The sequence below is a fragment of the Anoplopoma fimbria genome, chromosome 8 (genome assembly GCF_027596085.1).
Source record: "Anoplopoma fimbria isolate UVic2021 breed Golden Eagle Sablefish chromosome 8, Afim_UVic_2022, whole genome shotgun sequence".
Taxonomy (NCBI): Eukaryota; Metazoa; Chordata; class Actinopteri; order Perciformes; family Anoplopomatidae; genus Anoplopoma; species Anoplopoma fimbria.
In genome coordinates, this window is record NC_072456.1 from 10239088 (window position 1) to 10256332 (window position 17245).

General features: G+C 40.0%; 1 protein-coding gene across 2 annotated transcripts in view; it reads left to right on the plus strand.

The window, feature by feature from the left end:
• Positions 1–16993, plus strand: part of LOC129094831 (ephrin type-B receptor 1-like) — an 80428-nt gene extending 63435 nt beyond the window's left edge. For both annotated transcript variants that reach the window (XM_054603106.1, XM_054603105.1), the window contains exons 13-20: positions 34–231; positions 5663–5910; positions 8463–8530; positions 9134–9281; positions 9650–9799; positions 13991–14187; positions 14277–14435; positions 15797–16993. In XM_054603106.1, the coding sequence (XP_054459081.1) occupies positions 34–231; positions 5663–5910; positions 8463–8530; positions 9134–9281; positions 9650–9799; positions 13991–14187; positions 14277–14435; positions 15797–15908 (1280 nt within the window). In that variant the 3' untranslated portion in view covers positions 15909–16993. The remainder of the gene's footprint in view (positions 1–33; positions 232–5662; positions 5911–8462; positions 8531–9133; positions 9282–9649; positions 9800–13990; positions 14188–14276; positions 14436–15796) is intronic.
• Positions 16994–17245: the final 252 nt, after the last annotated feature.

Sequence of the window (17245 nt, forward strand, 5' to 3'; positions counted from 1 at the left end):
GTTTATATTTACACTTTCTACTTTCTTCCCCAGAGGTGACACTGAGGCCTGACATGTTCAGTGGTTCCACCCCCACAGTGACCTTTCCCACCCTGTCAGAAGGTCATAGTTCACCGGGGGTCAAGATCTACATCGACCCCTTCACCTACGAGGACCCCAACGAGGCTGTTCGGGAGTTTGCCAAGGAAATCGACCCCTCGTGTGTCAAAATAGAGGAAGTCATTGGATCAGGTAGAGATTTTCATAGACTAATGAGTTTGACCCTTGGCTTGACCTTCCTCTCTCTCTCTCTCATGTGTTTCTATAAAGTTTTCAATATTAACTCAACAGCTACCTAAAATGAAAATCCATGATTATTTCAGTTTGTGTCAATTATTACTGTGAAATCATTTTATTTGAACAAGAGCTTTTGTTCAGGAGTAAGATTAAAATATAATTTCCCGTCCATGTTGATATATGCCATAAACTACTTCAAAAGGGAAATTATAGAAAGAAAACCCCGATTTGCTCTAATGAGCCCAACTGTCACTTGAAACAGCAGATAGTCTACAGTAAAGTAATCAATTTCATTAACTGTGCCACACATTTGTGTCAATGAAAAGATCTGGAAACTTGCAATGTCAGTTTATTATTTTGCTTTATTTTTGTCCTTTGAAGTCAAGAGAGATGTTTTATTCATGCTGAAAACTTTCACAGGAATAAATTAAAAGTGCCTTCGTGCATTCTCTTTGGCTATCCGATCTGGACTATAAAAATGCTGTGTGAAGTTTGGCAAATAGAGAAAGTGGGATGTGAAATGGAGTCCCAGAGCATCCTCAGAATTTTTGGGGGGACAGAGTTTTGACGGTCGGATGGAAAAAAGTGAAAAAAACATAGAAATAAGGAACAAAATATACTGACATATTTTAAAATGCTAAGAAAAAAATCCTTCTTTTACCACTGATCCCTTAGTACTGAAACTATGTAACATATTCAATCATTTCACTCAAAATGTATACTCCAACTCAGGTGAAAGACAGAAGACTCACAGTTTTACGCATTAGGTACATAAAACCTCACATACAATTATGTAAAGCATATGATAAGACCCACCACTCAAGATCATAAATAGATTTAGAATACTAGAAAACATCCTTGGTACTTGGATTAATTTAAAATGTAAACTAAGGTGGGTGCTACATTAAGACTTCATGTTGTAGCCATGTCTTGTAGAGTCCTTGTATTGAATTCAAATTCATTATTTTGGTTTATATGACACATATTCCTTCATAAATATGTATTGATTGACTTAGAGTTTTTGTGAGGAACTTCTATCTGGTTATGAAACCGTCCCAATTTAATATTGATGTGCTATATAACCTTCAGAAGTAGATGTGAGAAGATTGTCTATTTCTATATAATTACTCTTAATGTTTGTCATCGGTGCCACCGGATCAGATTTCGCGCAAACTCAAGCAGGTTGACCATAAACTCTTTTAGCTCAGACTCCAGTGGGGCCTCCGGCAGTAACCAGCCTGTCTAGCTTTGCCGCTGCTTTAGACCCGCAGTCCGATCTCCGGCCAGAGCAGGGTTTGCGTTCAGCGCAGAGCAGCAACATCTCCTCCTCAAGTTTCGCCACGCTGCTACTCCGGTCCCCGCTGGGAGCCAACACTGACATCACTGACATTGCTGGAGCTGCTGGAGGGAAGGGAGGCACAGAAGAACAAGGAGTGAGCTGTGCGGACTGTCAGACCCTGACGCTCTAAAATGAGAGGTTTTCAAAAGGGACACTGGTGCTTGGAAAAACTACCACTTCCGTCAAAAGGGACAGTCAAAATTGACACGAAATGAAAGTTCCTTAAAGTAGCTTTAAGTGCTCAGCCCCATCATCCGTTTGCAGTGCATTCATATTTTTTATTCGACCGCTTTGCATTTTTTTTTACTAATAAACAACTCATTATCTTAAAAGAGATATATTTTTTTGATTATTAGGGATATTTGTCTTATATCTCAAACCACAATAGATGGAGGCATGTTTTTACTCCAAATATTATCCCCCAGTTAAAAAAAATTTCTTTGGACCAAAACCAATCAAACCCAAATGGCCATGGAGCTCTGGGTGATAAAGGTCATGAACCAGATTCAGACCCTCACCGCTGTGAGTATGTGCTTTCTGCTTTGGTCTGTTGAGCCGCTCTGAGAGGCTTTCCGTAATCCCTCCGTTTCTCGCTTTATTTCTCTCCGGGGAAGGTTTCTCACCTCAGCCAGAGGTGACAGAGGAAGGATGAAAACGACGGGTAGGGAGGGGGAAATATGAACTGGGTGATATAAGATGTGGCTGGACTTTGAGCCCTTAAACTGTTGGATCTCTCCCATTCTGCTGCAGCAGAAAGTAAAAATCTATCCACATCTCTTTTCGTCGTTTTCCCTCTCCAGCTTTCCCCTTTTGTTTTACTTTCTGCATTTCTTTGATACTTCCTCTTATTTTCATATCTCTGTGTGATTCAGCCCCTGTGGAGTTTTTAGAGTTTGTTTGCGTATTGCGAAATGCTAAAACAAAGAACCAAGGGGGAAAAAGCTGAACAACAGATTGAGGAGGGAAGATAAAAGAGGAAGGCACCCTAAGGGGATGATAAAAATATCTCACCTCACTTCTCTTACTCTCTCTCTGTGATAACACTCTTCTCTTTTTCTCTTTCCTTATTACTATCACTCGTAAATGTCCCACATAAAAAGAACTTTAAGCCCTAAAAACACTTTAATTTACAATAGAAACCAGTGATAACATATCCCCTGACAGGCCAGTTCATTTACTTAGACTGTATTTAGAATACAGTAGATTTAAGATTTTAGAATAAAACCAATGACTAATTCTTGTAATGCTCCATCTTCCACTTGACCACCCCTGTTTAAAAAAAGAGGAAGTGACACGTCAGCTAAATTCGCCTTTCCCTTCATCCGTCCACACTTCCCTCCCTTTTCTCCCTTATTAACAATACTGTCTCATTTCCATCCTTCACTTTTTCATTTCTTCACCATGTATCCCTTCTTCCTCGCCCCATCCTCTTTTTCCATTCTCCTTCCTATTTTGCCCTCAATCCATATCTACGTCAGCTGGTTTACAACAGTGACAGTAGATAGTTTTTAATGAGCAGTGAGATGTGGAGCAGAGATCACAGTGAGACAGGACGACACAGCCTGTCATCCAATTCCCATCACTGATCCATTATTCAGACATGATTTATATCTCTGAGATGACGAATCTTATTTTGAAGTCAATTTTCAGTTTTCACGTCCCCAAGCAGCATATGGCTGCATTTATTTTGACAAAAGACATCTGTGTCTCCAGAACTGTAAGAAAATGTCTGTACATTGAACAAGTTCAAGACATATCTTTGGCATCGTAACCGACTACAACCAACAAATTCATAGATCATCATTGCAAGGCATAAAGAAAGCAATAACAATTTTCATTTTTTGCACCGGACTGCATACGTCCCCTTGCATACTTTGTGACTTTTGTTTTTGTGACATAGTGCATTGTGGGACATTGCACTGACAGGTCCAAATGAGAACATGTCTCATGCAATGTCAGTTCAACATAAATAATATGGGACACCTGCTGGATCACAGTTCTGCTTTATGGAACTCCAAAATGCTTAATTAATATATGATGTTATTAAAGCCTCTGAGAACTCACACAGTTAATCTGGCTGATTAGATCTGATAACATCTTTTTCATTCCCATCGATAGATGGAGATTTGTGACCTCATGAATCAAAACTTTGGCCACCTTCGCAAAGGTCTAATCAGCCAGAATAATTGAAAACACATGTGGGGGTGTTCAGAGGCTTTAAGTAATGAAATTCATAAACACAGAAAAACCAATTGATTAAAGGTGTATACACAGTAATATCTCCCTCTAACTATTTCTCTCATTCTCACTCTCCTTTTACTTTTTCAGTGAAAAAACTAGTTTAATACTATGAATGGCTGTAAATATGCATTGTTTTACCAGTATTTAAATGTCTCTGTGATGCCCGTCTTTTAATCTGCCGTCTAGATGGATCTTCGGTACAACTAGAAACACTGTGTTAGTCTTACAAAATAACCCTGATGGTCTCATTATTGTGAAATACTCATTCTTACTTCTTGTCAGGTAGCAAATGCTAACTAGCCTACCGAGCTGACAAATGGCATACTATTCGATCACAGGGAACTCAGCACAGTAAATCAATACACCAGGGCACATGACTTAGAAAACTTTTTAGTCTAGAACACAAATTAAACTGCAGGCAGGGATTAAACCTTTGTACTTTTGTCTCTTTATCCATGAGGTCACCTTGCCTCCTCGAGGGGAAACTTAAGGTGTGGTATGCAAAGCCAAGTACCTTTGCAATAATAATGACATGGTCCCTTTTTATCTTGTTTGCCACCACCGCTACAAACCTTTTATTACCCCCGAGAGGAGTTATTGAGGGGATTCAATCTTTGTTGCTCATTCTGTCTGCAAAAAGTACCATGAAACCCTTTACCAAAGTCCTCAACCTCTATCTGCTCGAGCAAAGCTGCTCAAAGGACATTAGAATGAGACTGAGGGCTGGCTTTTGCAGTCACTAAACCTGCACAAATAAGACTAAAAGAAACTAAAATAGCTGGATCGGGTATCAGTGACAATAGGCCTATCTGGTATTGGATACCATTATTTTAATAAATAACAATTCATACATTTATATCTATTCATTTGTTACATAATGTTTTACAAAATTAAGAGAGCAATGTTTAATTCAACCATGATGGTGCCTTAGATATAAAAGAATGATCCCAGTCTCTTCCACGCAGTGAGGCATACAGCTTAATAATTTAACACTGGTGTCCGAACGATACTCTGTATTGGCCGATGCCAAAAGCCAAGATATCCATACTGGGACTGAAAAAGTTGGGTCAGTGCATCCCTATGAAATTCTTAAATGTAAAATGTGACGTAAATTGGGCCCCTTTCTAAGCAATGAGCCTCATTGCAAAAACTTCCCTGCCTTTTTTCTGCTTACTGTGTTCTTGGCGCAAAGGTAGCATTTATACTTTGCCGAATAGATAATTGCAATCAAATGCAAAAAAAGGTTTATGAAAAAAACTTTATGGGCACGGTTAGGCTGTTTAGAGGCAGATAGCGGTTGCAAGGGGTGTGCAATTCATTGTGCTATTGGTGGCCGCAGTCCATTCTTTGTGAATTTGCCAATTCGGGTTCAGAGGACAGCTCCCATGACTGAGAGAGTGTTTATGTCTTTAACACGCACTGCCCTTCTCACTGCTGCCCAACTCAGCTGCTGCAAAGGACAATATGCTCCTTCTTGTTTGATTGATGTAGAGTTTTTAATAATGAATGGTAGCCAAATGGTTTGAACTTTAGCTCATCGGATTTCTCAGCCTGGTGACTCATTTCTACAGCGGAAAATTTGATTGAAATGCAATTCTTTTTTCACCCCTTTTAATACTTTATAATTTATTAAAGCATTTTGAATTCAAAGGAGCATTAAAAAAAACAACCATCCCCAATAATGCACTTGTATTTTCCTGCTGAGTCACATACTGTTTCCAAAGGACGTTAACAGCAAACTGTACCGTTTTTTAATTAAGATTTAAAGCTTTAATGTCAGCCACCTAATGGTTTCTTCTTCTTCAGGTGAGTTTGGGGAGGTGTACAGAGGTCGCCTGAAGCCTGTTGGGAAAAAAGAAATTCCTGTGGCCATCAAGACCCTGAAGGTCGGTTACTCTGAGAGGCAGAGGAGGGACTTCCTGTCCGAGGCGTCAATCATGGGCCAGTTTGACCAACCAAACATCATCAGACTGGAGGGCGTCGTCACCAAGAGCAGGCCCACGATGATCATCACAGAGTTCATGGAGAATGGAGCACTTGACTCCTTTCTCAGGGTAAAGAACTTATAAATACTGTACACATACACACAAGTACATGGGTATATCTTTTAACAGTGTACTGCTGAACTTTATTTCATATTATCTTCAGTTTAAATGTTGGCAGATGCAGAGGAAGTGAAGGAATGCACAGTGTACTACTACAATGACCCCCATCTCAGTTGACAGTCTCAACCTAATGTCTACATACTTGCTTATTCTGGAGCTTTCTACTGTATCACATGGTCCTCATCAGCAGGTTTAGTCGTATGGTGCGGTTGAAAGCAACAGAACGAGCTGAGATTAGTTTGGCAACTTATGAAACAGCCCTTTGACATTTTACAATTTGAAATGAGTTAAATAGTTTTGACAATTTCAAACACTAGGTGGGACAGGTTGATTTTTACACACACACTGAAGCTACTGAGGCAGCTTATATCACTAATGTTATTATATCGATGAACATTTAGGTGACAAATATCATCATTTTTGCAAAATAGCTTAAAACATTTCATACAGTGTGTGCTGATGAGTTTGCCTACAGTATCTACTGTATATACACACTTTTCTTCAGTCCAAAATCACCTATTGTCCAAACACATAGATACCCGAACGGAGAGACTGATGGAGAGGGAGTTTTTTGACAATGGGACTCAAAGACAGAAACAACTTCCTGCTCCTCTTTTTCTCCTCTCTCCGTCCTCCTCATCCTGGGAGGAAGTCTGTCTGTCAGTCTGTTCGTTTCTTTGATCCTGCCCTCCTTTCGAGGTGCCTCTAAAGACAGAGAGAGAAACTCTTTGATGTTTGGTTCTCACAGCATGACCCCTTTTGACTCAGAAATCATCCGCTGACTCATGCACACACACACACACACACACACACACACACACACACACACACACACACACACACACACACACACACACACACAATGATCGATCTCACTGGTGTTGCTGTCCTAGCGTGACCATCTTGCAGGCACAAGACCAGAGGATCAATGTGTGTGTGTGTGTGTGTGTGTGTGTGTCTAGAAGCAGGTTCTGCCTGCAGAGGATTAGGCTAGAAGAGCATCAAAGGCACGGTTTGATGCACAAAGTGAATTAAAAGGCTTGCACACACACACACACACACACCTTCTTCTGCAACTATGTCAGCAGGGATGTGTATAAGAGACAGAGACTGTCTGGCCCAAAGGTGAAACAGTGAAATAGCAAAAAATGTTTTCGTCAACATGTCTCATAACTACAACAAGCCTCAAGCTCCTCAAAATGTGTTTCTTTTTGTTGAATTTCAATATACAGCTCAGCAAAAATGTTATGTTTGCTGGTGTACATTAAAGAGATATTTGTAAAAATGATCAAATAGTTTATTTATTCTAGAAACGTCTCCTCTTAATTATCTGTTTTAAACTTTGAACCACTTTTACATCATATCACATACTGTACATCTTTAGGACAATGGAAGCCCATCAATGAGTGTTATCAAGTCCCTGTTTAATAGTTTCACCTTAAAAAACATCTGTGGCTAATTGAAATGTTCTTCACGGGGATAAAACTACACTATTAAAGGGTAACTGCACACTTATACATATTTTTTTAAGCTATAAACCAAATGATATGACTATACCTTGATGACACACATCAATGCTGGTGTTAATTTCTCATCAAATTTATAAAAATCAGCTTTATCATTGTTGAAAGTGTCTCGAATACTAATTATCTTGAAAGCAATCTCTGAGATAGAGTGTACTATTTGGGACTAATCACGAAATAAAATAATGTTAACGCCCTCTAATCAGACCCCCCTCCTTTCCTCACCCCATGGCGTCTATTGTTTTTACTTTTTCCGTTACCACTCTGTGGCATTACAATCAGAGCACAGGACAAGCCTATTCACTCATTTCTGTTCACTGGAAATTAGGCTATCGGCACATCACAAAAGCTGGCCAATCAGAGATAATAATGAATGAATGAATCACATCGTCTTTCATGCGCCCTGACAAGTTCAAGTTGCTACAGTTACGATGTTTTTTCTCTCGAGCATGCGACCACTCTCCACCTGTTCGTAGCAGTTTCCTCCAGATTTAATTCTTGTCTCATTTGGGTTGAAACAGTTGACAAATATTTGGTGTCAGTTGAGGAAAGTCGAACAAAGCCCTCCTGTTCTTAAATTGGACGTTTTTGGGGCAAGAGGTTTTAGCAACTGTAATCTTACAGGTACTTTTAAGCATAACGAGGGCCTTATTATTTATAGGAAGTGGAAAATCGAGTCAATAAAATTGATTCTGTAAATTGAAGTTAAAACACCAGCAATCCAGACTGTGTTTATGTGCTCCTTTTTCACAGCACATCACCTTAACCACATCACAGCCACATTTTTTACTTATAGCTGTCATCTGGTTTGAAAAAATATGTACTTTTTTCCTCAAAAAATTGTTTGCTATAGCTCCTGTGATGACATTGTATGTGAAATACTGACATACTTGACTTTCTCAAAATAACTACATGTAAGGGAAAAAGTGTGATAACGGAAAAATATAAATAATCCTGTCACGGTTCCTGGTTTTGCAGCAAAATGATGGGCAGTTTCCAGTGATCCAGCTGGTTGGTATGCTGAGGGGCATCGCGTCTGGAATGAGGTACACACACACCCACTCACACACCTACACCCACCCACTCCTGCTACAGAAATCCGATTTTATTATAAAGATGAAGACTGAACTTTTTCAAACATTTCCATGATTGAAATTAGATTTTTAATGTTATAATACCAATTCTACCATAGTGAGATTTCAAATGGTGATATCTAATACTGTCTGGTCTTGTGTTCTACGCAATCAGACAACTACAGATATCTCCTCTCTCCCACTCTAACACACTCACACACACATGAACAAACACAAGTCTATTTATTTAAATAAGAACGCCACAAATTATTGGCTTGGCTGCTTGAAACACTCCTCACACTGCTCCAACAAACACACACACACACACACACACACACACACTAGATCCTATCTGTGTTTTATTGCAGGTATCTGGCTGTGAAAGCACACAAACGTGTACGTGTACACAGCCATTAAATACCATTCCTAATTTATCAAAGTTGTCTGGCAGAGATAACGCACACGCATACACTGAAACTGCACACACACTGAATCCCATTTGCTTATTTTCGTAGCCCAGGAAGTTTGGGATGGATAACACACTCATCCACACAATACATCTTGTTTATGTTACAGGTACCTTGCGGAAATGAGTTATGTTCACCGGGACCTGGCTGCTCGGAACATTCTGGTTAACAGTAACTTGGTGTGTAAGGTGTCTGACTTTGGATTATCACGATATCTGGAGGAGGATGCCTCTGACCCCACCTACACCAGCTCACTGGTGAGGACCCACACAAACAAACAGGGAACATGCAATAAACGTACCTTTAAAAGGATATGCTGCATTTCTACTATGGTCAAAACTTCCTTCTCGTTCCCATGGACATTTTATATCTATGTGAGAGGCTGGACTGTTCCATACAGATAAAACATGCTATTGTGTTATCGTTATTGCTATTGTGTGTGCCCTGTGAAGCTGTAGAAGTTACTACACATTAGAAAATGAAAATTGGTGGACTAAGTACTGTGTGATGAATTTGTAAGTGTGCATGTCCAGAGTGGAACTAAATATCAAATGAGTTTCCATTGCTTTCTTTCCATCATCTATCTTCCCTTCTCTTCTTCCCTTTTCTTTTTCTTTTCTCTCAGGGTGGTAAAATCCCGGTGAGATGGACGGCTCCAGAGGCGATCGCCTACAGGAAGTTTACGTCAGCGTCAGATGTCTGGAGTTATGGGATCGTCACCTGGGAGGTGATGGCATATGGAGAGAGGCCTTACTGGGACATGAGCAATCAAGATGTGAGTCACTGCATGCTTGTGTATGTGTGTGTATGTCTGAGAGAGAGAGGGGGAGAGAGACAATCATTGTCTTGTTTTCTTCTGTTCTCGTTGATTTCTAAAACTGTATAGGATTGTATACGTTTACCCTTGTTTTTGTCACACACTGCCTTTCTAGAGTCGGTGTGTGTGTGTGCGAGTGTGTGTGTTGGTGGGTGGTGGATATGGGTTGGGGGTGCTTCTGTTTGTTTCCTTTGCTGCCTCTCACAGCAGGGTGTCTGCAGTTTTTGGAAAAACACGGAAAATGAGGGCATCACTTTAAGTGTCACAGAAATGTTTGTTTCCTGGAACATCAGACCAGAAGGCATCAGGATTCTGTTTTCCAGCTTATCTTTTCTTCAGGGAATATCTCATTGTCTCATTGACAACTTTATTCCAATTACCTTCACAGTATGATCAATTTGCTGCAGCATTTTGATTTCTTTTTTTTGTTTTTCTTCTTTTTGCTGGCATCTAAATGATGTTATTAAGAGGTTTGAGGTTTTATATATCCCAGTGCTGCTAAGGCTAGAAATGATTGCCATTTATTTCTTTGAAAATGCACAGCTCTCTACTGTTCTTGTGTTAAAATGTGTCATAAAAAAACACTCATCCTTTCTTTAGGCTATGTATTCAATTTTACAGTTTAAACCTAAAGGGGATCACGTTCAGTACATGAAAAAGGAGGTTCCAGAAGATCGGATTGCTCACATTTTTATTTTTAGGTTTCTATTCCGAGAAGAAATGTGATACTCAGATTTTAGTTAGTTTTGGCACTAAACCCCACTTCAAAGCACTGAGGCTCAATTCTGTCTTTCTGAAACTATATATCTTATAGCTTTGACACAGAGGAGCCGCGGAATTTTACAAGCCTCCAGTTTGTCTTGAATTTAAACTTGGAAATACATTTTGTTGCTGCAGAAAATCTTCCCAAACATTGCTGACAGCCTCAGTTGCCTGAGAAATTTTCTAAATAACTTTCTATAAGGAAATTATTTATAGCTATTATTTCCCAACTTCCCCAGTAAGTAACATTTTCAGACTCACAGCTCCTCTCCAGCAATGTTTAACCTGCTTTAGACCTCATTCACTTGGCCTATATGGGAAGTTTTCTCTGTCTGGTTAGCTGTCTGATCGATGAAGAGGTAATCGGTAGCGAGATGCCCTTCTAGCTGTGAGACAGACACACATTTTCAACTAATAGAAATAAATCATTCACCCATTTTAGTCAGCAGAAAACCATTTCCCTGCATTAGCATCTACATCACTTTAACCATCTCTTTCCCCTTATTTCACACTTTCCCCTCTCTCTTACCCCCCCCCCCCCCTGCTGTCTCTCCTCACCTCCTCCCTTGCAGCCTCACCCCTCATTCCCCTAAAGTTGCTCCTCCGAAATAGAAGCAGTCTATGCAGCGGTAATGACAGAGAGTCAGTCTAATGACAGAGACAGTTTTATAATGGCACACACAGTGTATAATGATGGGGAAAGTGTGTGTTACCGCTATAGCTAACGAGGGTCTGCTGCGGCATTAACTATGCATGAACCTCACACCCTAAACTCACACATGCTACACATGCAGCTGAATCACACGCATGCAGGCAGACATGCATAAAGGCACACACACACACACACACACACACACACACACACACACACACACACACACACACACACACACACACAGGATTTCAAAGAACACAGAACGGTGGAATTGTCAGCGGAAGCCACCACAGGTGCTGTGTTCGACATGAATTAATCATGAAAGAGACCTGTGATGTTTTACTACACTCGCTGCTATTTTGATTGACAGTGGTGCTTAGAGAGAATTTATGCGGCACAAAGCCTGAGAAGTGTGTCGGGGTCAAGTAGAGTTCAGTCAGCGAGCAGACAAATCCCCGGTGCCGAATTTCTTCCAAGCACCGCATACCCTAAGCTTACTGTTAGGTAGGCTTACAAGTACACTGACACGGGCTAGTAACTTTAAATTTACGGGAGGTGCGGGGAGTATTGTTTCAAGGAATTTTATGGCACATGTCCTTTGTTAAAGGCAGAATCTGTCTTAAAAAAATGTAGCAGCAGCACCCAAACTAAAGTCACAGTGCAACAGCTTAGAAGCGAAGCGTGGACTCAAAAAAGCAAAATAGAGAGCACTTTTTCAGATCAGTTAAACAGGGAATAATGAGCATGTGTGCAGATGATGGAGAAACACATTTGGGAAAACTGATGTAATGGCAGGGTAGAGACAGGCAGACAAAAAACATTACAAAAAGATGTAGAAAAGCCAGAATGTGTTGACCTAATTTTCCTATAATTCCTGGCCTATCTGACTGTAATAACAAAATGAATGTAACGCTTTGGGAATTCTTATTTGCTTTCTTGCTGTCCACAAAGACTTCAAAGGGAACACAAGCTGTCTACCAGCACCTCTAATCATACAAAATAAACACGTTATATCTTGTTTGTTTAATACTTACACAAACTGAAGTGTAAAAGGATAATGGTGGTTTTATGGGGGCTTATGAGCTTGACTATTTTTTGGGCTGGGTGCAGTTATTTCCTGGAGTCCACTGTTTGCGTCGCAACCTCAAGTATAGACCAGTCTTTGTGCAAAGTAAAACTAACTTGCTGTTGGTGTTGGCTTCATATTTACTGTACACAGAGCGGAATCAATCTTCTCATCGAACTCCTGCCAAGAAAGCAAATAAGCTAATTTGCCAAACATGTCAAACATTTCCTTTAAACATAAATGGATGGTTTAAATAGAACTTTGGAAAGTACTTTCCCATATAACACATAATGGCTTCATTCAAAGGATACTGATGCTGGCACTCTTCTAGCTTCAAGACAGTTCGCTTTACAAATGTTTGCAGCCCCTCTGATTCCTGATGCTATAGACGGTTTGTTAACATGAAAAATATGAATTGGGCCTGCAAAGGATACAGTGTGAAGGTTGAAAAGAAAGATGAAAGATTGATATTATCTTGACAGAAAATGTTTTGACAGAAAATGTCTTGACAGAAAATGTTATAAGCCAGGCCATTGGGTTACAACACAATGTGAATTTAACACATTACAACAATCATAATTAGAGTTTTGGTGACAAAAATATTTCCACATTCCTGGAACAGGGGGTTGACTAATCTGAGGTAATGATCACAGAATGTTCTCCTTTCCTTGATATATATTTTTTAAGTGGCAAGGCAGCTAGTTACTCTTTCAGTCAAAGGACTTTTTGAATTCTGTGATGTTCTGGATAATTACTTTCTGCACTCAAAAGGTATGCTGGCACAACCTCTCTGCAATACCCATTTTTTGCCTAAAGGTTGTCACAGAAAAGCCTTGACAGATCTTTATAATTCACAATATCTGCAGTGGCATAATGAAATCAAAAGCTCGTCAGTGCAAAGCTACCTGCCTCGACTTCAGAGGCTGCAGCAGGCGTCACCGCTGCTTAGCGATGAATATCTGGATATGCTGTGCACGCTTTGTCAGGATGAAATTCTCAAATGGAAATTGAATCCTCTTAGATAATCCAAGTTTTACTTTTTTGTAGTTTTAATTAAAGCTGTATAAAATAATCCTTTCAAAATCACAAAGGAGCTGTAACAAAGAAGGCTGAACTCTTCTCTGCCAACAGGATGTCACAAATCAAGTTTGAGAGTGAAATATAAAGTGTTGCCGAAACAGTAGCGAGTTCAGGGCTCAACTTCTTCCTCTTTCTACCTATTTCATCCGTCTGATATCCTCAGCATCATAGTCCAGCACCATGCTGAGTGCAATTAACTGATGGCTGATCACAATTAATACATTTCTTTCTAAATATTTCTTCCCTTGTTTACTTTAAATCTGACATTTTCCAGTTCTCATTCTTTTTCCTGTGCCTTTGCTGCAAATATATTTTAGATAACTACTCCTCCATAAAGTTGTTATAATGAATGTGTTAGCAAACCGTTTCTTATTTACACATCCAGCAGCTACAAATAAACACTAGCCTTTATTTGGAGTCATATATCTGGTGAAAGTAAAAGTACCAATGAGCGGAGAAACTGAACCGAAACAGTTAAGTTGCGGGCTGTAAAACTAAAATAAACGAGCTGAGAGTCAGCTATTAATTCACTGTGGGTTTGTCTCTTGCTTCTTCTCCCTTCCTTCCCTCTCTCACTGCGTCCCAGGTGATAAATGCCATCGAGCAGGACTTCAGGCTGCCAGCTCCCATGGACTGTCCGGTAGTGCTGCACCAGCTGATGCTGGACTGCTGGCAGAAAGACCGGAACGCACGGCCCAAATTCCCCGATATCGTCAGCATGTTGGACAAAATGATACGCAACCCTGCATCTCTCAAAGCCGGCACCAACAACGTCGGCCCCGGGTGAGTAGAGATACAAATTTACATTCACAAACATACAGAATTTCCTTTTAACGCCTCCTTATCTCTCCTGTTTTAACTACTGTCTGCAGTCCTTCCCATCATCCCTTGTTAGACCGTGGAGCTCCAGACCTGAGCAGGGTGAGCTCTGTGGACGACTGGCTGGCCGCGTTGAAGATGACCCAGTATCGAGACTCTTTCCTTGGCTCGGGCTTCACTTCTTTGCCGCTCGTCACACAAATCACAGCCGAGTAAGTCCACCCATTTCACCGCCTCTCTCTGTTTTTTGTGTGTCTGTCTCTCCCTGCCTGCTTCTCACACTGCTCACCTGCCAAGTCAGTCTTGTTAGTTGGACAACTGGCAGGACGGCTGGTTGGCAGACTGCCGGTCCATGTGTACGCCTGTCTGTCTCTCTGAACAATCTTCCAGACTCACTTGCTTCCATCCTTTTTTCCTCTTTTCATCATGAAATGACAATTAAAAAACACTATAAAAACTCTGTTAAATAAACTGTAATTGCTTTTTGTAAATGCAGGATTTGAACCAGTCAAAAACATAAGATTGGTGATTGTTGGAAATGCTGTTGTTTCTATAAAGCTTTAATGCATCTTTTTCCCATACCAACATTCCTGGTGTTTCTGCCTGTAGTTTGTTCTCTCTTTTACTCTATTGACTGTGTTTAATTAGCATTTCACTCCCTTCACAATCTGCCATCGTGAGAAATTCTGAGAGTTTTGTCTTCATTTACTAAGTATAATGCACAGTGGAATGAATTGTGTTGTTATCTATTTAAAGAATGGTATATTCTTGCTTTTCCTGCCTAAACAAGCCTGTATAGGAGGCAAATTAGCATCACTCCTACTGACTGGGCCTACAAGATGTGGCTTCTGCTCCTGCCATCCTTGAATGAGCACCAACCTCAGACCTGGAGTTGGTCCCTGTGCAATGCACTGTGGGTCAAACATATAGGATGATTTTCCCCACAGGGATTAATTAAGTATACCTTAACATAGAGCCAGTGTGGAGACAGCAGATAGAGCCTCACAGAATTGGCTATGTGCCACTGAACTGTATTTTAAAAGGCTTTCCATGGATGAGGCACAGCTATGCAGGGAAAAAATGGATGCTTCACCTTTTGACATTTTCTTTCTGAAAGAAAACTAAACATTGAAACACAAATTTATGGTGTGTTGTGTGAATTGCCTATTTTAGATCGTATCTGCCCATACAGCCCATAGAAAGTGATGGCAGTATACAGGCTGACCTTATATAGGCTACATAGGTATGTTTGTTTTTTATAGTGGTTAAAAAAATAAATATTCGATCGGTAATATAATAGAAATTTAATATACAGAAATTTTTTAATATACAGTTTCTTACATTTAAATAGTAAAAAATAAGACATTTCTTTGCTCTTTTAATAATTCCTTTACCCAGCACTTCCTTGCTGCTCTAATTTAAAGCACAGGTACCTTTTTTATTCCAATTCAAATCCCCACTCATGATTATCGAGTAGAGATTTACTGGTGTCACATACCACCTTTTAAAAGTAGCCATGTTTGTGATGATGAAGCAACCTCATCTCTGTGCCTCCTTCTGTGTTTTTTTCCAGAGATCTTCAGAGGATTGGAGTGTCTCTAGCTGGACACCAGAAGAAAATCCTGACCAGTGTGCAGTCAATGAGGCACAACATCGATGACCAGTCTCCTACTGAATCTGTGTAACAAAAAAGGGGAGTGACACAGTATGAAAATATTTGACAAGTGTACAGTCTGAACGAGCAGGCTGCCACCTTTTACGCTCCTGTTTTTAGCATCATACACCTTAACAATTTGCCGCTCTTGGAGATCCAAACCATCATTTTTTAACAATCACTGTGGCCATTTGTGTGTCTCCGTGGCCTCAGCAGTCACCAGGTCCTCCTTCAGTCATTGGACAGACTTCTTTCATACCATTTAGCAAATGGATTTGAACTATATGCCTCTTGGAGGGGATTCAAATCAGAGTTTGTGCATGAGGAATAACAAAGCAGACATGATTTGTGACTGCAAAACAACATAAAAAAAATAGTGTTTGGACTTTTCTGTCGGGTACAATCCCTCTCCCCAAAAAACTCCCTGCAAGATAACTTCCATCATTGAATTCTTCAGACCAGTTTCCCTGACTGTTTGATTCAATGGCCTAGTTTTTATTTAAGGATAAATCACACAAACAAGCTACTCTGAAGAGGAAACTGACTGAACAGACATTTATATAAAGAGACACAAACTGGACTTAAAGCCGGACAAAAGGTGATTTAAAACACGTTCTCTGGAGACGCATCGCAGGATTTGTTGTTATCTCTGGTATGTTTTGTTGAGACTGAATTGCTAACATCTGAATCCAGATAAGAACCAACAGTTAAATGGGACTTTGTGAATCCATCTTCATATTGAAGAGTCTGTACATATTATGATATGGGATGTTTATTTCCTATTTCCTTTCATTTTTGCCAACAGCATCGAACAAGTGAATTGCCACTGCAGTATTTTGTGAGTTCTCTATGATTATCTTCCTCTGACTCATCACTGGAGCATTATTTTAAGTGCTGTAGACTGCAGACAAAAAAAAATAGGAAAAATAGGTTTAATAGTTCTATTTTTTTGTACCTTCCATGCAGCAAAAGGAAGAAATAAACCTGGCCTGGCCTACTTAAAATACTTAATTCAGAAGTTACTCATAATGGATGAGTAAAGGCAATTACAGACCAGGAAGCGGAAACAAAATCAGGTAAAGCTATATTTAAACATTGCAGTGTAATAAGTCTTTTTCCAAGAGTTGCCAATGAGGCAACTGCAGACTTGAAAGTATAGAGGAAGAAGAAAAACATCTTAAGAGACTGTAAATAGTGAGTCCTTACTAGAACACCTGTTATGAACACACAAAGGCAGAAAAAGTATACTCATCCAATGTTCTTGTGATTTGGCTGCAAATCCTGAAGCTGACTGCCAGTCAGGCAGTAATACAACGCATGAACAAACCAGAAATCCAATGCTCATGTGCTGTGTCCACGCATGAAACA